This window comes from Gopherus flavomarginatus, chromosome 14 (genome assembly GCF_025201925.1).
Source record: "Gopherus flavomarginatus isolate rGopFla2 chromosome 14, rGopFla2.mat.asm, whole genome shotgun sequence".
Lineage (NCBI taxonomy): Eukaryota > Metazoa > Chordata > Testudines > Testudinidae > Gopherus > Gopherus flavomarginatus.
The window spans coordinates 37,557,609-37,585,317 of NC_066630.1; the positions used below are offsets into that span (position 1 = coordinate 37,557,609).

The 27,709-nt window shown below is 45.6% G+C and overlaps 1 protein-coding gene across 4 annotated transcripts; it reads left to right on the plus strand.

Moving 5' to 3' along the window:
- Positions 1–97: 97 nt before the first annotated feature.
- KATNB1 (katanin regulatory subunit B1) lies at positions 98–27,661 on the plus strand. Of its 4 annotated transcripts, none has more exons than XM_050923394.1 (20): positions 98–178; positions 1,989–2,291; positions 5,289–5,419; positions 9,619–9,736; positions 12,155–12,255; positions 12,877–12,918; positions 15,735–15,818; positions 17,041–17,156; positions 17,690–17,761; positions 18,011–18,161; positions 19,099–19,286; positions 19,413–19,543; positions 20,394–20,444; positions 20,651–20,727; positions 21,294–21,413; positions 23,078–23,227; positions 23,694–23,770; positions 24,266–24,340; positions 25,364–25,480; positions 26,383–27,661. In XM_050923394.1, exons 2-20 carry the CDS (start codon positions 2,252–2,254, stop codon positions 26,513–26,515), a joined length of 1,974 nt encoding a protein of 657 aa, XP_050779351.1. In that variant the 5' UTR covers positions 98–178; positions 1,989–2,251; the 3' UTR covers positions 26,516–27,661. The 4 variants fall into 4 exon arrangements, with proteins under 4 accessions (XP_050779351.1, XP_050779349.1, XP_050779352.1 ...); XM_050923392.1 differs by lacking the exon at positions 98–178 and adding an exon at positions 185–291; XM_050923393.1 differs by lacking the exon at positions 98–178 and adding an exon at positions 887–911.
- The last annotated feature ends 48 nt before the right edge of the window (positions 27,662–27,709 follow it).

Consider the following 27,709-nt stretch of genomic DNA (forward strand, 5'->3'; position numbering starts at 1 on the left):
GGTCAGTGTGACCGGAGAGGCGGGACGAGAAACATCCGCGGCGGCGGCTAGGCGGCTAAAGAATGGCGGGGATAATGGACTGCTCTGATTGGCGAGACTGCCGCGGAGCGGGTGGGCCCGGATGCAGGCGGCGCGTGCGATTCGGCGAAGGCCGCGTGGGGGCGGGGCCGGGCCCGAGGTTTGTTGTGAGGGTGAGGGCCCGGTTGTCAGGCAGGGGCCATTCAGGGTGGGGGATGGGAGCAGCTGGGGGCTCGGGGCTGGAAGGCGGAGCGGGTCGAGGAGCCGCTGCAGGTAGGAGGGGGCGGGAGTGGAGTCGAGTCGGGTCCATCCCCCGCGCTCCGGCTGCCGGGGGTGTGAACTGGAGCCCCCAGACCGCGGGGCGGGTCCAGTTCCCCTCACGGGCCCCACGGTCTCGGGCGGTTCTGAGTCGGGCCCCGGGCCCAGAGCGTGTTGGGGGGGGGAACCCTCGTTCTCCCCTCCCCCGGCTGGGGCCCAGTGCTGGGGGAACCCGCCTTCCCCCCGACAGCCGGGGGGGGGTTGTGTTCGTTCACCCCTTCTCTGGGGGTGTGTCCAGGGGCTGGTTCCCGCAGTCAGAAGAACGAGGGGGAGGGGGCCGGGCTATGGGACCCCCAGGTGCCCAGGCCCCGCAAGGGGATCCGTGCGGAGCTATCGGGGGAAGCGGTAAATGTGGCTCCGCCCCCAGGGAGGGGTTTGGGGGCTGCTTGTCGCAGGGAGTCACCAGCAGGAGGGAGGTTCTTAGCACGCCTGCCCTCCCTGGCACACTTGGCCGAGGGGAGGCTTGTAAACATGCTCTCCTCTGAGCCCCACCAGAGAGGAGCGGGCAGGCGGTAGATACTAGGGTGAGGATGCTGCTCTGCCGCAAGGATCGTATGTTAGCAAGTGTTTGCCTAGTAAGCTTCTTCCCTTCTGCTAGTTACACTGATTTGTAAACATCTGCAGGACCTAGCCATTGAACTATTCTAATTATTTTAATAGTAATAATTAGTGTATGAATAACCCTGATTAGGCCTGTGATAATCTTATTGAACTGAACCTTGTTTTGCTTTTGTTGTTGAAAGCTGAGAGTTGGGAAGCGGTCATAAAGGCAACCACTCCATACTCTTTAGCCTACACTAGACCAGGCTTTGATGACCTTCTTCACTAATAATAATTAAATAATTACATATTTATTATTTGTATTACCATAGCAGGACTCCATTGTACTAGGTGCTGTGACAAGCAGAACAAATAGATGAATTTAAAAATTTTATTAAGATGATGTTTAAAACAAGTGAATGGTACAGAATTTAAGCGTAGAAGTTTCTGGTTATCAGGGAACAACATACAGGTTTTCAGAGGGTGCAAAGTTTGGTTTAATATGGGATGGCATAAGGAATACATAATCTGCAATATCCCTGATTGCGGGTAAAAGGTTAACAGGTCAAACTACAGACATTGAGGTATGAGGATATGTTGTTCATATTATGGCTATGTTCAGATGTGGAGTATAATGAGTGGGTACAATGATGAGGATGAATTGACCCTCATATGGTGAGATTAAACGTTTAGTGACTTTACAGTCCCTTGGTCCCTTTCTCGTAGTCGATGCACAATGTCACTCTGGCTCATGGCTCCTGGTACTGTTGGTGGCTGGCGATGTGTTTGGTGTAGATGGCCCTGGACCATCGGATGGTGTCTGAGACCATGAGGCGCCGCGTGAGCCATGCGTAGTATTGACCGATCCCGCAGGTCCACAGCACACACTCGTTGCATGGGTCTGATGATCAGGGCATCCATGTGCACTTCATAGCCCTTCGCTCTGAGGATGTCAGCCAGGGGAGCGTACTTTTCCAGCTTATGAGCTTGGGCTTTGCAAAAGGCCAGGGTCTTGTTTTATGCACTGAACTATGCACCTGCTGTCCTAACTTAGCGGTATCACAAGACAATGCCATAAACATTAAGATTCTTTTTTTTTTTTTCCCCTCCAGGCAGATATCGCAGTGATCTGGATCAAGACTAAATCAGAACTCAAGATCTGGCCTGTTGATTGGAGGAAACTGCCCACTGTTCTGAATACAATTGAATAAGCATTTTGAAAGGAATTTCATTAGCCTGGATGTGTCTGAACAGATCAAACAGCAGAAACTGAGGCCTGGGGGGTTGAGCCCCATACAATTCAGCAAAGTGAACCTTTGTTGGAAGGAAAGGGGGCACTTTTTCAGTGGCCATCAGAAAAGAACTGAATAAGGAAATGGCAGCTTCTGTTGCCACCAAGACGTCTTGGAAGCTGCGTGAGTGTCTTTGATAGTGTTCTCTTGTCCATCATTAGATTTCTCTGTTTGAAAATGGGGGAAGAGGAGGCCTCTTGTTCTGTCTTGTGGTATGAAATTTTCCCCAAGGAACAGCCCCCTCCCTTTCTAATGTGACAAAGAGCACTCTTTTAAAATTCAGTGGACAGTTTGTGGATGGAGGGGGAGAGAGAGAACTGTGGAAAGGCATAGGGCATTCTCTGAACATCCAGCCGGAGTGACGTAAAGACATACCCCCTAGATAGATCTCTATGTTCCTTTGGGATTTGCGATGATGATGATAGGCCGTCCTCTTTTCTGTCTTCAATTCCTGTTGTCTGAGGGTTTTTTGGTCATTGAATCTTTTTTTTCTCTAAATTTCAGAGCTATAACAACCTGCTAATTCTCTAATGTAATATTAGAACAGCTGGTGAACAGGTTGGAACTCTTATAAAACCAAACCTGCCTTGGAGTGTTCCACTTGTTTAATGTCAGTATTCTTTTTGGATTGCTCTGTATTGCTGCCTCTACCATTGCTATAGGTACAGTAGGTTCTTAGATCACTGCAGGAAGCGTGATGAGATCATTACAAGACCTATATGTCCTCTTGGTTATGTCTCTGGCTTCAGCATAAAAGATTCATGAGAGGTAGTAAACTTCTATTTTTAATTGATCTTTTCTCCAAAGAAAAAGAGGGGCAAAACAGCTCCTAAATGTCAGAAAGAGAAACACAGAAAAATGCTTCTCCTGCAGATGTTGCAATTTTTTGTGAGGTGTCAGAGGATCAAAAGAACAAGTAGAAGTAGCTGATTATCCACAAATGTGAATTCTAGGCTGACTATTTGAGGCCCAGAACTGGATTAGTGAGAGTGTTGCCTGTCTGGGTTGCTATATGTTTAATAGAACTGTATTAATAGAGGTAACTGGTATATACGATCAAAGACTATGTAGCACCTTCCCTTACTGTATGCCTGGCATCAGTTGGTGCTTCCGTTCATATTTTCAGAAGCAGAAAAATATTTTTCTAACTTCTCATCTGTTCCCCCTCCTCCCTAAAAAAAAATAAAAATAAAAAAACTGAAGTTCATAGATTCCTGGAAAAGACAGCACTTGGTCAGTTTCAAATCTCCATCCCATTTCATTCAGCAACTCTGCCTGTCCTGTTGATCTTTAATATCATTATGTCCTACTTCATTTTAGCTCCAACTTCAGAGTAGTAATCATTCAAGTGCTAGGAAAAAGGTGTAGCCAGGATAATTAGGGGCTTAAAGGTTGCTGAGCCAATGTGTAGTAACTAATGAGAGAGCATTTTATGAAAGGGTTTGTGGACTTTGGGAAATCAGTACTTCAAAGAGTGAGGGTTCTGCTACCAGTTTTTTAATGTTGGCATAAAATTACAATCTGGCATTTATAGTCAGAGAGTTGAATGCTTCAGCAATAACTCTTTAAACATTGTAAATAAATTATTAATAAAAGATAAAGGGAGGTGTTGCGAATATTCACATTTCACAACAACATTCAGCACTTGCACCATCCAATCTTAAATAGTCACTATTGGTCCCTTAATACCAAAGGAGGATTTATATGACTAATATTGTATGTGACTTTGAATTTAATGTGTTGACACATGCTCTGGTTTAGTATTGTCATATAGAATATTGGTCTTTCATTAAACTGCAAGTACATCCTCAGCAAATATCCCTTTCTCATTTGATTAATAACCTAATTACAATTGTAACATGAAAGATGTTTCACTAGCTAATGTGAAAGTTATGTGGTTTCACTATCTGTAAAGTGCTTTGAGATCTTCAGATCAAAGAGTATGTAATTATTCCTGCCCTCTAATGTCTTGGAAAATTATTGTCACTTATTATAAATGAGCCGTTTCACACCCAGTTATCAGAACGAAGGCTGGATTGGTTATTAGCTAGCATTTCTACAAATGTTTTGTAACCATTTCATATACAAATCTAGTGGTCTTTAAAAGACAAGAACTTTTTAGCTGTGATATTAAGGAATTGGTAAATGCATTTGGCAGAAACTTAACAATTTGGGTGCATTTTAAAATGCCTCTTAATGTAAAACAAATGCCAATCTGGCTGTTTATCGTGGGACTTCTCCAGAGTCCACTGGGGTATTGGGGCTATCTTCTCCCCCAGCCTTTATGAAAAGCTGCTTTAAAAAAAACCCACCTTTTTTAATTCTACTTCCTTATTCAACCCTCTAAAGCATATTTGTGTCCATCCCTCCAATAAAGACATCTTTTGTCACTGCCCCCAAACTAACTGTATTGCTCTGCTTCACCTACATTACATGCTGAGAATATAGGCAAAGTCATAGAATCATAGAATATCAGGGTTGGAAGGGACCTCAGGAGATCATCTAGTCCAACCCCCTGCTCAAAGCATGACCAATTCTCTGCCAAAACTCAAGTAGAAGGGAGCTCCACCCTTTCCAGGTGCTGAGTCTTATTTTCTCTGCAAGGTAGCACACTGTGCTACTGCACAGTTTGACTCAGGACAGTCCTAACTTTTGCTACTACCCAGAACAATATAAGGGAGCCTTTCTCTAAATGATCGGCAGCTGCTTTGTACCATGCCAACTTGTGAAACTGTTCATCTTGCCAGGAGAGTTCACACAGGTACAGATGATAAATTAGCTTCCATAAGAGTGTGCTGGATGCAAGCAAATTCTCCTTTTCAAAGCTACTGAGTGACTATTAGTAAGATAAGATAGTCGCTGTGAAGCACATTGAGACTATGGTGGGATGATGAAGGCGGATTGGCACATGTCACCAAGTGTAGCAGATAGGGCCAAGCCGGCTGCTGCAAACAAGATAAGTAAGTAGTGTGGCTTCTTATCTGAACTCTAAGTTCTGCAATTTGCCCAGTGAAAACTGGGAAGTCTTTCTGTAGAGTGAGGACTACTAGTCTTTCAGGAGAGGAATTGTGTATAATAAAAATACTTGTTGTGACTATTTGTTTGCTTTATCTTGTGCAGAAGAGATCACAGCTCACAGCAGCAATGTGTCCTCGCTGGTTCTGGGCAAAAGTTCAGGTCGGCTGCTGGCAACTGGTGGAGAGGACTGTCGGGTCAATATATGGTCGGTTAACAAGCCCAACTGCATCATAGTAAGAGTTGGCTGTTTTTTATTTGTCTGTGGGTAGCTTGGGGGAGGAGGCAATTGGCATAGTGAGAGCCAGAGAGAGTCTGGCAATGTCATAAATTCCCCAACTAGGTTTTACCAACCCCTCTCGTCTGCTTTGGAGTGCTACAAAGCTATACTGGCGCACACACACAGTAAGCTAGCTTTTGTGGGCCACATGCAGTTCGAAAATGGCTTTGTTCCTTCAGCTCACATGACTCTGAACCAGCTATAACTCTCTTCCCATGCCCTGCTAAGGCCCGACTGTGTGACAGAGACCTCCAAAGATGACAAGAGTCTAAAACAGGGGTTGGCAACCTCTTGCACGCAGCTCGCCATGGTAAGCACCCTGGCGGGCTGGGCCAGTTTGTTTAGCTGCCGCGTTGGCAGGTTTGGTGGACTGCGGCTCCCACTGGCCACATTTCGTCATCCCAGGCTAATGGGGGTGGCGGTAAATGCCGCAGGCAAGGGATGTGCTGGCTGCGGCTTCCCGCTACCCCCATTGGCCTGGGACAGCGAACTGCGGCCAGTGGGAGCCACGGTCCGCTGAACCTGCCGACGCTTACCCTGGCGAGCCGCATGCCAGAGGTTGCCGACCCCTGGTCTAAAACGAGTGACATTTAAAAAAAAAAAATGGAAATGATTAATTTCTTCAACATGTACATTTTTCTATTATCCTATTATCTTGATTTATTAATTCATATTGGGGAGATCAGCAGCTGTGTGGGGAGCAGAGATAAATCTGGGTCCCTAGTAAGTGATATCCATTCAGTGAGGTGGTAGGAGCAGGAGAAGTTCACAGTTGGCTGAATGTATGGGGTGGGCAATATGATGCCCTCTTTCTGTGTCCCTATAGTTTTTCTCATTTGCCCCCAAATTAAACTTGTAATTCTTAATTCTTTCGAGAAGTCTAGTGGCACCTTAACGACTAACATTTATTTGGGCATAAGCTTTTGTGGGTAAAAAACCCACTTCTTCAGCTGCATGTAATTTTCACTCCAGATGCAGGCATAAATCTGAAGAAGCAGGTTTTTTACCCAGGAAAGCTTCTGCCCAAATAAATCTGTTAGGCTTTAAAATGCCACCGGACTTCTCGTTGTTTTTGTGGATACAGACTAACATGGCTACTCCTCTGATACCTAATTTTTTCATCCCTGTCCATTGTAGCCATTTCTTCTTTTTCCTCTACTCACCTTTTCTTCTTTATGCTTGTCCCCTTCTCCTCCAATCTTCTCTCCAAAATGTTACCTATTTTATCGCTCCCCTCCATCTGTCACTCTTCTGTTCTCCTTCCTCTTGATTTTCTACTTCAGCTCCTTTACCCCATCTTCTCTCCCTCCACCCCCCAGTCTAGCACTGGCTTGACTCAAAAAGGTTTTAAAAGGTACATTAGCACTGGTTCCTTCCTTGTCCTCCCACTGAAGACAGGCCTGGGCAGGTCCAAGGAGTTTCCCACTGAATGCTTGAAGTTCTTTGTGACCTGGGGGAAGCATTTGGAGAGAGCAGCGCTCCTGCCCCTGCACAGTTCTTGGTTTTGTGTCTCATGTTCAGTGAGAGGGCAGACATCACTTGTCTCTGTAGAGCAGCTGAGTAGTGGCTGTGGGGTTGGGTTGAGGGAAAAGATTCATAGATTCATAGACTGTAGGACTGGAAGGGACCTCAAGAGGTCATCGAGTCCAGTCCCCTGCCCTCATGGCAGGAAAAAAAAAAAAAAACCAATCTCCTAGAACTGGAAGGGACCTCGAAAGGTCATCGAGTCCAGGCCCCTGCCTTCACTAGCAGGACCAGTTTTTGCCCTAGATCCCTAGTGGCCCCCTCAAGGATTGAACTCACAACCCTGGGCTTAACAGGCCAATGCTCAAACCACTGAGCTATCCCTCACCCTGACTTTTATTTAATAAGTTTCCTTTATTTCCCTTTTAGTTATATATAACCAGATCCTCAGCTAGTGTAAATCAGGGTAGCACCACTGACTACAACCTTCGTACTACTGAGTGCAGGATGACTAGAGTCTTGTTTCCAGTGAAGTAGGAACAACATCCTATTAAGTAACTGATGGGAACTATCTCTCAAAACAAGGGCAATCCAGCATGTCTGACTACCTTTAACATCAGCCCTAGCATTTGCTCAGACAATACATATTGGGCTTGCTGGTATTTGCAGCATGCACCTATAACAGGGTTGTGAACTATTAAAGGCTTAGTTTTATGATAGGTTTGTTTTACAGATTAATATTCAGGGTGGTGAGGTTTGCACCCTGGAATTGGGGCACATCCCAGGCTTCCAGTTGCATCATGCCTACGGCTGACCAATATATGACTCTGCATAAAACTGTGTCCGGATATTGTGCTGATTTGGCCATATGCTGGGCAGGGAGAAGCTGTGTGCAGCATGTTCAAATGCACTATAATAAGAGTAAAGCTACCACAATAATATGAAATGATGTTAAGTACATGCCAATTATAAAGGCGGCTGGCATTCTTCTGTGCTGCATCCTGCTTTGATGTTTGATTTGGATGTAGGGAAGGTGGGCTAGAGACACTTGGTGTGATAGGAGAGTTCAGTTGAGAGATGGAAAAAGAAAATTTTCACTTCATTTCAGACACACACACACCCCAATCACTTGAACTGGCATCTCTCAGGAAATGTGAAGAGGACTAAGTAAATACAAGAAATCTCTACCCCTTATTGGCAGTGCTGTTTCCTTCCCATGGGCTTTTGCAATGTCTCTGGAGGATCTGCATGGTGATGGCAGAGCAGTGTGAAACCAGAGCACTGGTTTCACTGTAGTCAGCAGGGGCATAAGATTCAGCATGTCTTCACCCCTCAATCGAGGGCAGAGAGAACTGCAGAACTAGTTTTGGACTGCTGTGATGTTACCACCCAGGCTTCTAAACATTTGCCTGGGTTTTCCAGGGAAGAGAGGGAAGTCAGGACCTAGTATTTCTAGCGTTTTAAAAAACAAAACAAAACACGGGTTTTATTTGATGGGGGCAGGGGAATCGCTGTGATTTTACTGCTTTATGGTGTATAAAGACGTCCTCAACGGGATTTTTGTTTGCTTTGAAGTTCACCTTTAGTACTTGATTTGCTAGGACCCCCAGTACCCTCCTGTCTGGGGAGAGGGGAGGCAAGTGACATGCAGCTTTGTGACCCCTGATTTGAGTCTGAGTTCTCTGTTGCACACAAAACATTAACAGTTGCAATATTACAGAAAAACAATCCCAAGCAAAAACTGCGGAAAGATCCAGGTGGGTTTTAACTTGTCACTCCCTGGTGTTACCTTAATAAATGTGAAGGGTGGAGAAAGATGGATTGAATTATTCAAGGGAGCCGTTCTAAGGATAAATAAAGGAGAGTTTGGAATAATAAACATCGCTTAATGGTACTAAAATACCTATAACAGCACATTAATATGTGCATAATAATTAATTATTAATTTGATTATTGGAACAACTCCGTATTTTTGTATTACGTATTTTAGTTAAAATGGCCATGTCATAAATGGTTACCTATTGCACAATATCTATACAGTCAAGTTTTAGTGAGCACTTCCAGATCTTTGAGGATGAAAGGCACTGTATAATTGTTGCATGGTGCATCAAGCTAATGCTGCAGTACTGTTGTAGCCCTGTTGGTGTGGCAGCCGACGCTGGGCTAGTAATGTGTACTTCTTTGCTTGTGAGAAGGCTTTCAAATAGTCCTGCTTGTGCTGTAAGGACAGCTGTGGTTTTGTAACCAGTTCATGACACTCATCTGACTCATTTACAAGTAACCTGGTCTAGTTGTGTCTATACAGCATATTTTTCACTGCATATGCATGTGCTGACCTAATTTGTACATCCACACCTACCGCTTGACTACCCGTGTTTGTATCGGCATGTTCTGAGAAAATCTGGGCAACTATCTCATAGTGCCTCAGCAAGAGAGTGCTTGGAGGATATGCACGCAACGTGACACTGGCAGTACTCGGCAGGGGCTAGGGGAGGCAATGCATCCTGGAGTGGTATACCACACTGAGAGCTGACGGGGGGGGACCAGCCAAATTGGCTGTGCAGTTAGGAGGTCCTGTCTGTTGCAAAATAGTGTGCCAGATCAGTTACAGGATAATACCATGTGCCAGCATAGGACTTTTCAGAGTTGCACATCCAATCTGCCAACTGCTACTGTTGACTTTCCTTGCAGAGTTTGACAGGCCATACAACACCAGTGGAGAGCGTGAGGATCAATACAAATGAAGAGCTCATTGTTGCAGGATCCCAATCAGGGTCCATTCGAGTTTGGGACCTGGAAGCTGCCAAAAGTAGGTTTCCATTCTCCTTTGCATCTTCCATTTAAGTCAGCAGTGGTGCTTCATATGTGAGCACAGAAGAGTGGTACAAACTTGCGGGAAATCCCTGTTGCCACATATCCCCACTGACCTGGAGAGGTCCTGACTAGGAAGGTCAAAATTCTGGATGGGCCCTTATCAACAGATAGTGTTTTCTTCAGCTCAAAACAAGTGGTGGTGTTAGAATGCTTTGGAGTGATGTTCTACTGAAGCTGCATAATACACGTATGAATTTGACCAGTTATAAGTGTACACACAGTGTTTGTGCATAGTCTCACGTTGAGCCAGATTGAAGAGGCTGGAGGTTTGGGCCTGTGCATTTCTGTCAAGTTCATGTACAAGTCATCATTGTCGAACACCTGCCAGGAATCCGCAATAGATGAAACATGGTGCATTATTAGAGCACTGATGGTGGAAGTCATGCTCTTGAGTCTAGTTAATTGAGGGCCCATTTTCTAAATAAAAAGTTAAGATTATAGCTAATGAAGCGTCACTTGAACTTCTCAGCCAAGAAATGTATTTTTCCTGTTTCCCCTCTGTGTACCTTCTTGTGGCTTGCATTAACGTTTGCGAACTGCATTGCAGTGTAAAGCAGGCTCCCGGGAACAGTCCATTTAGTGCAGTTTCTTTGTTTAGCTGAAGTAGTCTCAAAAGCATTTCTGTGAAGTGACATACATGTCAGAATCCAGAGGAACTGCCCCTGCATTCCTCTGCCCCAGTGCACCATGGAGCCCACTCTAGGCTCCAGCTCCTCAGCTGTCACTTCTCTTGGGCAAAGACCCATGTGTTTCTCCCCTCCTGACTGGGGATTTTCCGGGTTGTACAGTTCCCTGCCTATTCTGTGATATGCCCAGCAAACTAGACTGCCCAAGCAGGCCAACATTACCGCTTTGCTATTTTGCCAAAGGCTATGAACAGCTCTCGTTGCTAGCAGTTACGAGATACCAGCCCTTTCCAGACCAGCCCATTTATTCTTAAGATGAAAGCATTAGAGAAAACATATTAAAAACAACAAAAGAACCTGCATGCTAATAGGTGCCAGACATCACCCTCAGCTCCAGCAAGGGCTCTGGGAGGAGTCAGTCCCTCAAACCCCACCGAGGAGTGGTTCTGTGTGAACAAACTTAGATAGTCTTAGCTCGAAACTAGCATGCCTGTGAATAGATCAGTCTTCCCTTTATACAGCTTGGACCATTGATCTTGAGACTCCTGGAACAGCTAATCAGCAGACAGTGGTCCCCTCCTCAGGGCACCACTTCAAAGGCTGGGCATTTGCATAAACAGAGATGGGGAATTTGTATTCGACCCCACAGGCAAACTGTCTGTCCCAAAAGTCCATTCTTGTATGGCACATTGTTTAGTGTAATCCAAGGGTGGCCAAACTGCAGCTCGTGAACCACATGTGGCTCTTCTGCAGTTGAAGTGTGTCTCGCTGAGTCTCCCACGCCCCCCATTCTCCATCTACCAGAGTGGGAGAGGGAGCTCAGGGCTTCTGCCTTGCCATGGGGTGGTGGGGCTACGGGCTTCTGCTAGAGACAGCTGGTGAGTGCCAAGAGTAGGGGGCCAGAATTTAAAGGTTTGCCCCCCCCAACAGCTTGAGTCACACCCCCCTCTTACCCTCAGCGTCCCTTTCCTGCAGCTCCCAGATGTAAGCTCCTTGTGGTGAGGCAACAGCAAACAGCTGGGAGCTGCAAGGAGTTGCCGCTGCTTTAGTTCCACAGGATGAGACAGTAGCAAAAGCAGTGGCTCTTCCTGTAGTTCCCCGCTGCTGCCTGTCCCCACAGCCACAGCTCCCAGCTTGACAGCTCCAGCAACTGCTGTGCAGTGAGGGGGCCCGGCAGCACCCTGTGACTGAGCGCGATCATCAAACCCTGGCAAAAAATGGTGGAGAGGCACACGACTCCACATACCCCTCTCCAAACATCACTTGCCAGAGCTCAGGGCTTCAGCTGCAATGGGGCTGAAGCCCTGAGCCCTGGCCGGTGCACCCTGGCTCTCAAACTTCTAAAGATTGTCATATGTGACTTGGAGGGCCAGTAAGTGTGGCCACCCCAGTATAGTCCTGTGAAGTTCATAATCATTCCATGTCCCCCGTAGATAGAGATTTCATGCAGTCCCAGCCCACAATAATACACAAACCATTTCTTTAATACGATGCCCCCAAACATGCTTAAACTTGATTCAGTAAGGTCTCCAAAAGATATCGTTGGAAATTGCCATATCTGTCACAGTACAGAGATGAATAAGCCGTGTACAGAATGGCCGGTATACAATAGCAGTATGTGTTTAATGGTAGGAAGCAGCATGGCTGGACTTGTGGATTGTCTGTGGGAAAATTAGTGCTGACTAATGGGTTTTTCCTCCCTCTCTATGCTACTTATCTCTTTCCAGTTCTTCGTACGTTAATGGGCCACAAAGCAAATATCTGCAGCCTTGATTTCCATCCTTTTGGAAGCTTTGTAGCTTCGGGGTCCCTGGACACTAACGTCAAGGTAAGGCCAGTCTTTTCCGGAAGGACTCTCTCTATCCCCTGTGCATTGTCGGAGTGCCAGGATTGTTTTGGCAGTATAAAAGATTGTCATATTGGAGGTTTGTAAAGTATCAGTTGCATGTGTATAAGGAGGTGTGAAATTTCCACTTGTATTCCTATAGCTGAAATTTATCCTAATAATAGGAGTCTGGTTCATCTCTTAGGGTTTATGGTTTATTTTTCAAGCCTCTTGGTGTTAGATGCCAAATTAAATCTGATGTAAGCAAGTGTGATTACATTGAAATCAGTGGAGCTACACTTGCTTATAGCAGGTCTGCATTTGGCCATAAATATTTAGCTTTCATGGTATGAAATGTCTTGCCAGCAGTCTCTCTCACTGAACACTTAACGTTGCATCTTGATTCTATGCCATTCCCACCTGGGCAGGCAGAGGGAGAGGTAAAGGAATATACCTTGCATGGGCTTGTGTTTTAGCAACCCCTTTAGCTGTTGGGTACCTGTCCCGTAACCATTCTACAGTGTTTACAGGCTCTGTAGTAGGGAGACCTGTCATTCTGATATGACTTTCAGGGTCCTTCATAGCTGTGGTTCTAAGCACGTTTTTTGTTTCTCTTTCCTGTAGCTCTGGGATGTAAGAAGAAAAGGCTGTGTCTTCAGGTACAAGGTAAGGGGTACTTTGCTATCATTTGAGGGAGGGGGAGAGGAGATTCTCTCTGATTTATTCAGGAATCAAGACAGGATCACCTAGAATTAATTTATTAATCCGTTGGTATTGAAAATTGGACTGATGTGACTTGTGAAGTCCATGCAATGATAATAAATGGCCTGACCACATGTACAGAGTCTGATTGAATAGAGAAGCTACAAGAAATGGTTAGCAGAAAAGTAAATGTACTATGTGCTGTCGATGTCAGTGGTGCTTCCAGATTATCCCATGAGTGAGTGTGCAGTGGAGTGATGCATTCTTATACATAGTAAACTGATGCATTGCCCTTCTGCTGGAGACTGTTGAATTCATCATGTTCTGCAGGGTGTGACCGGGGTCCCAGGGAGCCACACCGGAGTTACTCAGTTAGGGTGAACTGCAAAGAATGGGACAAACAAATCCCCAAAGCTGGAGGATATTCCAATACTTAGATTTATCAAGCCAGCACGGAACAGCTTCTATAATACCTCACTGGTTAGCCAGAATCCAATAACCATTCCCTTAAAGCCACCCAGCCTTAGGCCTCCACCCAGACACCCTAGTCAAATATACTGTGGATTACTGAAAATCTTAGTCATCATATAAGAAAGTTCTACCAATCCCAAAGGATTGGACACATTACTTCTCAAGTTATTGAATATTCCAGATCTTACCCAAATACGCACATACAGTCAATTCTTATTAACTAAAATTTATTAAAAAAGAAAAGAGTATTGGTTAAAAGATTAGTATACATACAGACATGAGTACAGTTCTGCAATCAGATTCATAGTAGAGATGGTGAGCTTTGTAGCTGCAAAGAGTTCTTTCAGAATTGGTTCATGGGTTATAGTCCAATGTTCATATTCAGGGTGAATCCAGGTTAGGGCTGGAGATATCAGACTTTTGGCTTAAGCTTCCCCTGCATGAAGCATAAAGCAGGTCTGAGATAAAAAGGATCGAGACCCCAAACATTGTTATACAGTTCCAGGTCTTCCTTGACAGTTTGGAGTTTGGAGTTCTTAGGCAAACAATAGGCAATTGTGGATACTTTGAAATAGATCTATTTCCTAAGCATCACCGGTAATTAGTTATATGGTTTAACATAAGGCAGTTGCCTGTTTTTCCACCATTCGCAGATGATTTGCTGTACAGACGCTCCCCGGGTTACGCAAACCCGACTTACGCAAATCCGCAAGTGCTTTTTTTTGTAAATGTGTATATGTTCCCGATTTACGCAAAATTTGACTTACGCAAAGCATTCTGGAACGGAACGCTTGCATAAGTTGGGGGGCGTCTGTACATTTCAAAGAGAGATTAATACAGTGATATTACTATGTGTCAGGGCTGATTCCCCACTCTGGCACTTCGAGTGCAGAAGGTGGGAGCCCACAAGGATTCTAAAAATTAATTCTGGCCACTCCAGGCTTGTATTAAGCTCCCAAGGTTACAGCTTTTTTCTGACCTTGGCTTAGTAAACGCTGCCACCACCCCAGATGCAAAAAAAACCCTTGGAACCCAGGAAGGCGCACTTGGGAATTCCTCCCTGTGAGTACCTTCAAGCCCTTTCACTCCCTCTCCAGGGAAGAGCTGAGAAAGAAAACAAAGGAAATCAGCTGTTGCCACCAGCTGATGAAACAACTTACGCACAAACCTCTTAGGACACAATAAATCCCAATCCTTTCTTTAAAAAGAAAGAAAATATATCTGGAATTTAGGCTATTGCTAGATTTAAAAAGAGCAAATATCATAATTAAGCACCAAAAATAGTTTTCTTGAGGTCCAGCTTAATGGTTACCAACAAAACAGAAACATTTGGGGGTTAGCACAGAGGAGTCCACAGGTCTTACACAAATAAAAGAAATAACCTCATAGTGACTTTCTATACATTTCCTGATCTACTTACTTAGCTGCGATTTCAAACAAAGTCGTTCTAGGTAGGATCTGGTGATTTTTCATACCTGGGTCACAGCTTTTTACAGCATAGCTTTAGCCCCATCTCTGCTCTCTCCGGAGAACAACAGACAGACGAACGGAAAGTTTTTTCCCAATTTTAAAAGGTCTAGCCCTCCCATTAGCTCTTTTGGTCAGGTACCCACTCCCTTCCTTTTACTTATGCATGCAGTCAGACTGTTTAACTCTTTACAGGTAAAGCAAGTAGAGAACAGCCACCGAGAGGGATTTTATAGCTAACTAGCTGGCTGGGTGTCCATAAACAGAAGCTACCTGCCCCACCCCACACACATACTTCATTTATCACACTATGTTTATAGTTCGTTTAAACATTAACATGTCCTTTTGATCTCTGAATCAATAGCTATAGTTACAGACAGCCAGACAAACAGACAGTTCCTAAGTTCTGACAAGATATAAATATACACATACAATTAGTATCACCTCCAGCTTTACATTTCAAAGTTCTAGCCTATCTAACATGGAATGGCCCTAATTACCATTCACATACTTTTTCTGACATGTCTCTAAAGGTTGAGTCTGGGTCATTTATCCTTCAGGATGCTTAACCCTTTCTGGCCATGTGTCAATCTTTGTATAAGATTTGTTGCAATTATATAACAGTGGTAGCAACCATGATTTGCATGGTCATATTCTAATTAGCTAAAATCACACAGGGACCTTCCATGTGAGCTGTGGAGTCTTTCAAACTGTAATAAATGTTACTTGATTTCATTTTGTTACAAGCACAGTGTAAAATGGAAAAGGAAACTAGGATTTCCTCCTAAGGGCACAATGAAGGTGCAAAGCCATTGCAAGCTGTATATGGTTGTTTTTTTTAGGGTCACACGCAAGCAGTTAGGTGTCTCCGATTTAGTCCTGATGGGAAGTGGTTAGCGTCTGCTTCAGATGATCACACTGTAAAGGTATGGTATTCATTATCAAGAGCGTGGCAAGAGCCGTTACTCCTTGGGCATGTGGAAGGGCAGGGGTACTGTTCATAGAATATTAGGGTTGGAAAAGACCTCAGGAGGTCATCTAGTTCAGTCCCCTGCTCAAAGCAGGTCCAACACCAACTAAATCATCCCAGCCAGGACTTTGTCAAGCCTGACCTTAAAAACCTCTAAGGACGGAGATTCCACCATCTCCCTAGGTAACCCATTCCAGTACTTCATCACCCTCCTAGTGAAATGGCGTTTCCTAATATCCAACCTAAACCTCCCCCTCTGCAACTTGAGACCATTGCTCCTTGTTCTGTCATCTGCCACCATTGAGAACAGCCGAGCTCCATCCTCTTTGGAACCCCACGTCAGGTAGTTGAAGGCTGCTATCAAATCCCTTCTCACTCTTCTCTTCTGCAGACTGCTGTTCTTTAATTTGCATTGCCAATTCTCTCCCCCACCCACTCCAGCTCACTTTGCAGTGATGCAAGCCCCTTAGCTTCATAGGGTCAGTCTCTATGCAGGGACAATTGTCCAGCAGTTCAAAACAGCCAGAAATGAGATGTGGCTAAGTGAAATATAATTCCTTACTGTCCAACAGGCAAGGCGGTGTCCTTCATCGAAAGGTTGAGGGTACATTGACTGCAAGGTGAGTTGAACCTGAGGCTGAAAATGAAAGCTCAGCCAGTTGGGTGGTTAAGCACGTGCACTCTCCAAAGAGCTGTCAGGGACACAACTCCAACTTGCTGAATGCAGAGAGAGAGAATTCAGCGAAGTATCTGTTCTAGCAGCAACTCTTCCATTTCTTCTGCTGTGGTATGAAGGGCTCTGGGCAAGAAGCTGGCTTCATTTTCAACCTCAGTTCAAATGAGCTGGTCAGTCATTGCACCCAGGATTTATAAGTGAAGACCAGATGATGTGAAAAGTTTATCCCTGCAGGTAGAATAACATAACACATCATACCTTTAAAAAAATCGTATTTTAGCTACTGATACCTCCTCTAGCACCACTGTATTTTCTTGCCAGTTTCCAACAGTGATAGAGGTTCTTTGACAAATCTCCAAATAAAAACAAAACTGGAAATAACCCTCATGGCCCTGGTCATTACCTGCCAGAGGCAGGCTTGTGGGCTAGCAGATTTCTAGTGGAGAATAATCCAGGGTAGACAAATCCTCTCTAGAGTCTGACTGTTCTTTTCTTCTTCCAGCTGTGGGATCTGGCAGCTGGGAAGATAATGTTCGAGTTTACAGGACATACAGGCCCAGTAAACGTTGTTGAGTTCCATCCCAATGAATACCTCTTGGCGTCCGGCAGCGCTGACAGGTACATGCAGGGAAAGAAAAAGCAGGAAGTTTATTCATCAGCTCCTGTATTGGTCTCTACCCTCCTGGGAACATTGCTGTTCATGTAGAGGATGTGACATTCCCACCACTGGAGGAGCTGGACAGTTGCACTGCAGATTGCAGCTGTGCTATGATGCCGTGCAGATCCTACCATGTTCTTCCCACAGTCTAGTAGCCACTTCTGTCATACTAGGAATCAACGAGCTAGACTTCTGAGTCACATGCTAATGCAGCCACAGCAGGTAGCCTTTCCCCGCTGAGTCATCCATGGCTTTGGGTCAGTGCTAGATACCTATGGAGCCAATAAGCATATCCCTTTGCATCGATGGCTGGATCCGAATTCTGCTCTAGCGTTACCTACAGTTGGGTTCATCATTAGCACATAGCAATAAAGTGCAGTAGAAAATACTGTCGCATACTATTACAACGATCTGGGTCGGTGACTTGCTAGAATACAGCAAACTTCCAAGGAGATGTACAGTTATTCTTTCCTTTCATTCTTTGTGCTGACAGGACTGTCAGATTCTGGGACTTGGAGAAGTTTCAAGTGGTGAGCTGCATTGAAGAAGAGGCCACTCCCGTGAGGTGCGTTATACTTGCGCCATAGTGTGTTAGGTAGCGACCTAGCATGAGGGTTCGGTCTGGTTAAAGAGCCGAGTTCTCACTAATGGGACACTTTGCTAAGGAAAGTTCATGCTGAGGTTGAAGCTCTAAGGAAGTTATGACACTTGTCCACGGTGTTCTGGTGAAGTCAAGCGTTCAGCCCTGGTGTCCTTCAAAGACTGGATGAGTTAGTAAAGTCTTGGATGAATCTTGGTCTCTTTCCTTTTCCAGGTGTGTTCTTTTCAACCCAGATGGCTGCTGCTTGTATAGCGGCTACCAGGATTCGCTGCGTGTGTATGGCTGGGAGCCGGAGCGCTGCTTTGATGTGGTCTTGGTGACCTGGGGAAAAGTGGCTGACTTATCAATCTGCAACAACCAGCTGGTGAGTTCCCCTTTGTGAAATGGAAAGAAGAGTCTCAGAAATACTGAATAAAAATTCCCTGGGCTGCTTACGGGGCCTCTGACTTCTACAGACTGGCCATGTTCGACTGTCACAGCTCATAGCTGGCCATAGTCAGTCTTAACACTTGCCCAGTGCTCCTCAGCAGATCCCAGAATGACAGATAAATGTGGAGCAGCGTTCATTTCTCCTCGGATCATTGCTTGTGTAGTTCCACATGCTGCTCCCTCTTACCCCACTCCAAGTCTCTCTGGCTTCCTGAGGAACAAATGGGTGGTAGTTGGGGCTCTAGTCCCTTTTGCACCCTGGAGCTCGGATATTTGATACCATGAGCATGTGGCCCAATGGAGGGTGTTAGCTGGCAAGGTTTGAGCTCCAGTGCCAAGAGCATAACTGTATGCAGACAACCATCATGAAGAAACACTTCGGAGTAGAGGCCTTTCTATCCCATCTAACAGGTAGAGCGAGAATAAGAAGGTGAGGTGACATGACAAGCTGTAAGTCTCACAGTGACATACTGGCAGAGCCATGAATTGGACCTCGGTTTCCTGAGTTCCACTCCCATTCACTAGCCCCACTGCCAAGCTGCTTCTCTCTTTAACTAGTGCAGCCATTTGGCATATACACAGTGTCCTTTTTCCGTTTGTTTTATCCAGTATCTGATCTGTTAATTGATGCCCTGTGACACATTCTCAGTAACTTTCCCTGGTAGATTCTTCCATACCATGCTTACACTCCCAGTTGCTAAAGGCCCTTCTGGTCACTATTTTGGGATAACACCACAGAGAAGCCATTCAAAACAAGTTATGTAACTGATTTAAAGGAGAAGAAACCCTAAGTCCAGTCCATGGACCTCGGCTTAGAGGGGCTAACACTGTGCTGGACTCCTAACAAGTTGCCTTACTCTTGTTCTCGGCAGATAGGGGTTTCCATCTCTCAGAGTACAGTCTCTTCGTTCGTTGTGGACCTCAGCAGAGTCACAAAGTCTGGTTCTGGCCTTCATGGACCGATCAAAGATGATAGGCCTCTGGCTCAGCCCACTCCCACAGGATCCTCCCTTCGACGCATCTATGACAGGCCATCAACTACCTGTAGCAAGCCCCAAAGGTATGGAAGAATCTGATGAGGCTTCACAGTTCTAAATGCTTTGTTGGAAAGAGCAGAGAACTTAGTGCTTTTTCTCTCAAACATACCCTACCAGTCTGCTTCTGACTGGGTCTCTCTTATTGGCAGAGTGAAGCACAATTCGGAGAGCGAGAGGCGCAGTCCCAGCAGTGAAGATGACCGGGATGAGAAGGAATCAAAGGCTGAGATCCAGAATCCAGAGGATTACAAGGAGATCTTCCAGCCCAAGAATTCCATCAGTTAGTACAAGATTCTGTTCTGCTTTTCGGGTGGTAGCAAGGTCAGGGTTTGAGGGCTTGAGAATTAATCAGCTCTAGAGGGAAGGAGTGATCTTTGGCTAATTGGCACAGCCTGTGACTATTTGGAGTTCAGAAAACCTCTATTTAAAATTCTTTAACAGAGGACTCTGAACCAAGGGCTACATTGACAACTTACTAGAAAGCTGTATCTAACTAGCATATGGGGAAGCAAATTGCAGCCTCTCATTTGCAATACAGAGGTATGGCCCAGAAGCCGACCGCTCCATCTTGAGCTGGATGCCTTTCTGGTCAGATCAAGACAGAGCACTGGAATGTGAGATGTCTCTTAGAATTATGGCATTAGGCACACTACCACACAAACCCCATAGTTTCTAAGGCCTCCCATTTAAGGTGGGTAGGTTAAGCGTCTACTCCAAAGCCCAGCTTTGACCATTTAGAAGGCCAGTAACAGGTTAAAATTATATAACATGTCTAAGATAGTAATAATAGTTATATTGACATCCTTACTGGTGTAATTAATAATCTCTTATCTTTTTATACGTCTTTCTGCTTCACTAATCTAATCGATTTGCCAGCATGTTGCCTGATTCTGCACTTCACTCCTTCTGACTTACGGGAATGTACTGGTCTGTTTTGCTCCTCACAGCCACAGTGGCTGCAAACCTTCAGTTGAAACCCAACAATAACAACATTTAAGCTCTAGAGGAGATAGGACAGTTACTGACACTGCAGACTGGCTTATCTGTTTAGTTGTTGTCAGTTACACCAGTCCCAAGGCTGCTCTTTGCTAATCTGTGACTTTGGCTTTCTTTTTTTCCCCTTTTTGTAGCTCGAACTCCACCACGAAAGAGTGAGCCCTTCCCAGCCCCTCCCGAGGATGGTGAGTTGGGACTGTCCATCTGAATGCTGGGTGAGGGTGGGATTGGAATCGGGGGGCAGGTGGCTGTTTCAACAGGATGCTCCTTGACCAGAGAGACACATGACCTGTACTCAGACACTTGAATCATGTCGAGCCTCTGCTGAAAGCTTCTCCTGAAAGGGATAGTGTGTGACTTTTCCCTCTTCCCCTTCCTTCCCTTACTCCAGAGCCTGTCATCGTAAAGGAAGCAGCAAAGCCCAGCCAAGTTGTGGACATTCAGACTCCACTGCCAAACCAAGAAAATGTATGTACTGTGTGAGCTATTAGTATCTTTCAACACCCGCATTCCCAGTGAATTCCAAGCACTGGAGATTCTGGTGTGTTGCTAATCATGCCAGTTCCTCCAGTGCACATCAGTGGAGACCAGTAAGGGGGAGAACTCTGATCTGGGCAGGGTCAGGTGTAGAGCTAGAGGTCAGATCAGATCCCTTTACAAGCAGATTTTGACTCTGCTACTTTAATTCTGTTTCCACAGTTCTAGTCGTGTGTCTGACTCCTCAAAACCCCAGTGTGCACTGAAGAGAAACAGCTGTCAAATTTCACGGGCTTCTTAGACTGGCTTCTTTGTATCTGAAGATTAATTGAACTCCACGGGATGGGGCCTCTTCACTCACAGTCAGGCAGCCATAACGCCTTTCAGTGGAGTATCTCCATGCTCTTCACAATCGTTAATTAAGCCTCACAACACGCCTCAGAGTCTCTCTGTCTCTCTCAGCCATGCCAGCAAACTTTAGATTGTTCCAGAAGAAAGTGGGTGAGGGAAGAGGCAGAACATTGCTGCTGTAACTTCTATTTCACTTTCTCCTGCAGCCTGACCTGGTTCAGAGGCCACCAATAGCCTCCTCAACGCCTGTGACCAGAGCAGAGCCATCAGTGATTCCTGCAGCCAGGAATGCGCCCATTGGGCTGAAGGCCTCTGACTTTCTGCCAGTAAGTAACTAGCTTGTCCTGAAGCAGGAGAGTTAAGCAGGTGGTTTGGGAGCAAGGGATAGCAGTGCTGTTGGCCTGGATTGGTTGTGCTCAGTTAGGAGGTAATATTGGTGCCGTCTCTGACCACACATAAGCAAACCCTGCAGTATGTTCAGCCTTGGCTTAGACCACTAAAAAAGAACACAGAGGAGACAAACCCTGTAAAGCTGAGTTGGGATGTGGGGCACCTCTGCAGTTGGGCTCTTCATACTGAAAAATAATCACTGCGCCAGGGAAGATTCCATGAGCCCATGTTTCAGATCATTGAAGGAGGCCTCAGAGGGGCACCACAGGTCTCGTCCTCCCTCTGCTCACACATTATCACTCGAGACCCTCCCACCCCTCACTACTGACAAGCGATTGGTTGGTTATGATTGCCTAGGATCCCATGGTGCTAGCTGCTGTATAAATAACGAACAAAAAGTCCCTGTACCTAGGAGCTTACAGTCCAAATAGAAGACAAGTGACAATGGATGGATCCTGAGACACAGGAGCTTAAGGAAACAGTGAGATAATACGGGTCGGCATGGCAGGCAGTGAGCCAGCACACAAGGTGCCTAACATCTGTCAACCTTTTTTGTAGGCATTACAGCAAGTGTCTCTAAATTATCTAAATCAGTGTGTCTCTAAATTATTTCATTTTCACCTTTGGCTCCCAAATTTGGGATTGCTCCTAGAATTTCCCAAGGGAAAAGTCCTTCCCTCCCCACTTCAGAGCAAGCCAAGGCACTCTTCTGATACCAAACCAGGAACATGATCAGATGAAAGGGAGCTTCCAGCTTGGCTTGGACAGAAGTCTAGTTAAGCCTCTAATGAAATCCACAGAGTGGTTTGGTGTGCGTTGGGGTTTTTTGGTTTTTTTAATTCAGGTTGGTTGAATATTTTGTGATTGAAAAAATTTTTTATTGGAAATGGGGTTTGTTTGAAAACAAACTGACAGCAAAAATTTGTGGGAATTTCTTTTTCTTTTGTTTCCTTTCCAGCATTTTGTAACTGTTTTCTAAGGCTTGTGAGCTGGGAAACAGTCTAAAGAGGTGAGGAGGGAAAACCACCCACTGTTAATTTGTGAAAAGGCGTGAAAGATAGGTTTACCACGCTCTCTTCCTTTTTTTCCAATGCGGGGAGAGGATGGGGCAAACACATTGAAAACTAAAACAAACTGTTTCTTTCAAACAGAAAAATAACTGAAATATTTGAATATGAAACAGAATAAAAAAAATTATTTAAAAATGTTCACTTTGGACTTTCCTGTGGGAAATCAATGTTTTCCAGCTGAAAATTTTCAGTAAAGACTTTTTTTCTTGTTAAAAATTCCACCAGAAAGACTCTCATTTCTCTCTCAGGTCTAGTTTTTACTAGCTGTGTTCAGTTTGTGCGTAAAACTCGCTGAGGAAAAAAAAACCAGACTTGAAGAATATGAATTCTTTACCATGTCCTTATGCTGCCAGAAAGGTCAGACTCAGTTACACTGAGATTCATTCTCGTGTAGCCCATATTCCTCCTGCCAAGGGAAGCAGGATTAGACCTAAGAAGGCTCCTCTTTACCCACTTCCCACAGTCTCAGACCAGAGCATCTTGTTATGCTGTCACCAATCAGTTGGTGTTTTCTCTCTTTGTACCTACAGGCTGTGAAAAACCAAAGCCAATGCGAGATAGTGGATGAGGAAGCCATGTCCCAGATCCGTAAGGGCCATGAGACTATGTGTGTGGTGCTCACCAGCCGCCACAAGAACCTGGACACAGTGCGAGCGATGTGGACCACTGGTGACATCAAGGCAAGGAAGTGGGATTTACTGGATTTTAGGGACAGGTCAGACTTACTCTGTTGGGTGGAGGTAGGAGAGCAATTGGACAGGCCATCTCAGTTTGTGCAGAAATGGCTCTGAACCCCCGATTACAGGAAGATATGATATCCAAGCATCAGTTCCTGCCGTTACACCTTGGTGTGCTCTTTCATTCTTTTTATATGATTCAAAAGAAATGCGGAATGAACTGTAGTGTGGCTGAGACTGGAACTAGAGTAGCTGTGAGCTTTTCTGTTTCCTACATAGGGACCCTTGTGTGAATCTGTGGGTGTATTGCTAAAAGGGTTAGGATGGCTAGTGGCAGGATGCACTTCTCTACTCTATTAACATGTCCCTGTGCCTGGTATTTAGAAAGTGATTCTCATAACAATTACATGGGGTCTGTTAGTGTAAGCCTCACAGTAACTTTTCTCCACCTCATTTCCACTTGTCTCAGACATCTGTGGACTCTGCTGTGGCCATCAATGATCTCTCTGTTATAGTGGACCTACTGAACATTGTCAACCAGAAGGCGTGAGTACTTTGCAGCTATTGCATCTGTGTAAGGATGTGTCCAGTAGGTACCTTCGATGTAATATGGTTGCTGTATCTGATATTGACTAGACATATCCTAACATCCACTCATCTCCTATGTTGGGCATATGGCACCTCTGTACCCCACCAGTGTAAGAGCAAATGCATTTTAGTCACCCCTTTGAGCCTGCGACGCTAGTGATCAGGTCTTTGGCACTGGTTCTTGCAGTGTCTTCATTGTTAGCAGTTAAGGTTTCCTCAGGAAAATGAATGTCTTGTAGAAAAACTTCAGCCAGTTCTTCAGGAATCCAACCAGAAATGACCAGAGCTGCTATTATGCCACTTTCCATCACAAGGTGGAGTGAGTGAACTCAGTCAGCAAAGTGCAGGCTGAAGTGGCTGAGTTTTTAGATCTGAATGCATTGTTTGTGTTGATTCAGACAGTCTCCTGAGGCTTGTCTCCAGTTCTCGTGGAGTGTGTTCTTTTCTTTCCAGGTCTCTCTGGAAACTGGATCTGTGTACTATAATCCTGCCTCAGATAGAGAAGCTCCTTCAAAGCAAATATGAAAGGTGAGATGTCCAGGAAGCTACCTCCTTAGAAGACAAGCAGGTGGATAGTAGCATTCTTAGATGAGTTTCACTGGGTATTAAATAGCTAATCAGTAAAGAAAATACCAGAAAACCATGTAGGATACAGTTCTGCATAGATACAGCATCTAGAAGAGGGGTGCAGTGGCTAAAGATCAGGAGGAGCACAGGGAAACCAAGAAACTTGGGGGATAGGGTTTGCTTGGGGTGGGAGTTGTTACCCACTACAAAAGGGACATTGGGAGCAGCAGATTGTTCTAGATATTTTGAATTGAAGGTAGCTATGCAGAGACAGGGATGAGGTTGAGGAATAATAGATGGCTTCAAAAACTGAAGGGACCAAAGATTTGTATTTTTGTTTGGAATGCTCCACCTGGAATTTATAACCATGGTTGGGAGAGGAGATAGTCGAAGGAATGAATTGGAGTTGAGCATGTAGGACACTGGTTGAAATGTTTAGTCACAGAACAGGAGCACTTGGATAAGTAGGAAGGGAACCAAGACAGCAAGATGCTCCAGATACTATGGACCTGGATCAGGGAACTGGTCATGAGGCAGCCTCTGAGTCATCTTGAAGATTTTGTGTACTTCGTAGCTGCACAGTAAAGAAATACAGGATGTCCCTCATGGAACGACTTCCGGCTTTTACCCGTCAGCCATGAGTATTAGTGGGTTTCATGGAGATTGAGTCCTGAGGCAGAACGTTTCTGTGCTTGAACAGAAGGTTGCTGAGCAGGGGTCAAATGTCAGAGTCTGAGGGTGTGAGCATAGTTTGCCTCATCATTTGTCTGCTATTTAGGCCCAGCTGTTGCTCTCCTGTCTCCTTCCCTCTTATTAGCCTTTCTTCCCCGGGGGTGTCTTTCATACAGGCTGGGGAGGTTTGTTTGAGAACACCAACCTCAGGTCACTAAGTTGGTGAGTGAGCTGTAGGACATGTTCAACCAGGTGGTATAAATATGGGAGTGAAAGTCAAGTGACATCTGACCCTCTGTATCTTTGTGTCAGTTACGTACAGACTGGCTGCACCTCCTTAAAGCTGATTCTCCAGAGATTCCTGCCACTGATCACCGACATCCTTGCTGCACCACCGTCTGTTGGGGTGGACATCACAAGAGAAGAGCGGTAAGGCACCCTAGCCGCTCCCACACCACCTCCTGCCATACGAGCCCTTTCCTGATGTCATGGCGTCCTGCTGATTTTTTTCCTTTGAGTGGTTAGGGTCTGGATGGACTCTCTCCCAGCCCCATCAGTCTTGCTTATAGAGTCAGAGGGATTGCTGCAAAGCTATGCAGGGTATTCCTCCCCCTTTACCTGCAACACTGTATTTGTAGCACCTGGTGTTAGGGGTGAAGGACCATGCCTGAGAAGCAAATTCAGGCACTTGGGTTACTACTTTCTTCCCCCAACATGTGCAGTGTCCTGCTACTCGGGGAGCATCTGTAGAATACCAAACAGCCACTGTCCTTTAAGGCTGTATTCCTTAAGTGACGGCACACAGCTGGCTTCCGCCTGAAATTGGGTTTATAGCATTCCTCATTTAAAGTGCAGTTTTTCTTTGAAAAGTGGCTCTGTAGAAGTGGCACCTCCTTACATCGCAGACCGTCTCCCTTGGCGGGAGGAAACCAGCAGAAAAAGAGCTCTTGGCTCATAGCATCGATAGAATTCCAGCCATCTTCCCACACAAACCTATTGATATTTCAGTCTCTTCTAGCCTCAGAGAGGCAGACGTTCCTCCTCCTCCCCATCACATATCAAAAAAAAAAAAAAAAATCAATGGAGATATATATACCCATCTCCTAGAACTGGAAGGGACCTTGAAAGGTCATCGAGTCCAGCCCTCTGCCTTCACTAGGAGGACCAAGTACTGATTTTGCCCCAGATCCCTAAGTGGCCCCCTCAAGGACTGAACTCACAACCCTGGGTTTAGCAGGCCAATGCTCAAACCACTGAGCTATCCCTCCCCCCAGGAACCCTAGTGAGTGCTTGCCATGGATTCATGCCCTGTCCATCTTCTTCCTTTGCAGGCTCCATAAGTGCAAACTGTGTTACAAGCAGCTGAAGAATATCAGCAATATCATAAAGAACAAGTCTGGACTGAGCGGCCGCCATGGCAGTGCCTTCCGTGAGCTTCACCTCCTCATGGCTGTCTTTGAGTGACAGCTGCCTCCTCCTCCTCCTCCACACACGCAAACACACAGGTTCATTTAGTTCCATCTGTCTCACTCTGTGTCCATCCCTGTTCCCCAGAGCACAGCAGGGAACTGAGGTCCCCACTGGCTAGCCCGCTGCCCTCCCCACCTCTGGTGCCTTAGGAGCTGGATTGAGAACCTGATTGGAGGTGTCTGTCCTACATGTGGGAGGGCCCTGGCTGGACGAGGACGCTGCAGCAGAGCTCACACCTTTCTACGGTTCTTATGTGGAGCAGACTGAAGTTCAGCTCTCCATAGAACTTTTACCCAGCTCTTTCGCTGCTAGACTGTCTCCCTGGGGTGGGCTCAGAATCTGCCTTCTCCCACTCCCATACTCATCATCAGCACACTTGTTACGTGACCACTCCAGCCACGGAGAGGCTGTCGATCAGACCAGCTGGAACACTTGAGTGTGGACCTGAAGGCCTGCTCTGTTTTTCCCTTCACAGTGAGATAAGTGATGGAATTCCTTTTCCAGGAGCTTCCCTCTGCTTGGGTATTGCCAGTGCAGCACTGCAGAAGAGCTGGCTCTAGGCAGAGTACCCCTTTCCTAGGGCATGGACATGACTAGTGCTTTTCGACCGGCATCTGGGACCAGCCCCTTCCTTGGTGAATTGTTACAGAGGGTTTGAGCCAGGACATCTCTCGGCTCTTGTCCTGCTGGTGTCGCATCTGACGTCTCAAGGCCCTGTTTCTAGTGAAGGCTGTCTTGCAGCCTGCCTGATAAGGGGGATTCTTAAGATCCCTGTTGGTGGCTCTGGGCTGTGTAGCTTTAGTTATGTTCAAATCGATCTAGGAGTAGGTGGGGATGGGGCCTACATGATCTGTTTGTAAATGGGACTTAGCCAGGACTTGCCCTGTGTGTTTGCCTTTGGGGAGGGTTTTGAGCTGGGAGAGTGAGAAGCAAATGGACACAGACCAACTTCTTGCTACACCCATTGGACTCTTAGAGATTTTTCAATAAATGACTGTCAGAAATGTTGTCCATTCTTGCTTCTTTCCTGTAGGGAAGGAGGCTCCTGTGCTGAGGGCTCCCTCCCCACTATTCATACACTGGAGCCTGCTGTTCAGGAAATTAACTTATAATGAATTTTATTAAAAGATTTGTAACTTATTTGGAAAATCGTGTTAAACGTTTGGGTCTCTAAACACCCAAAGCCCT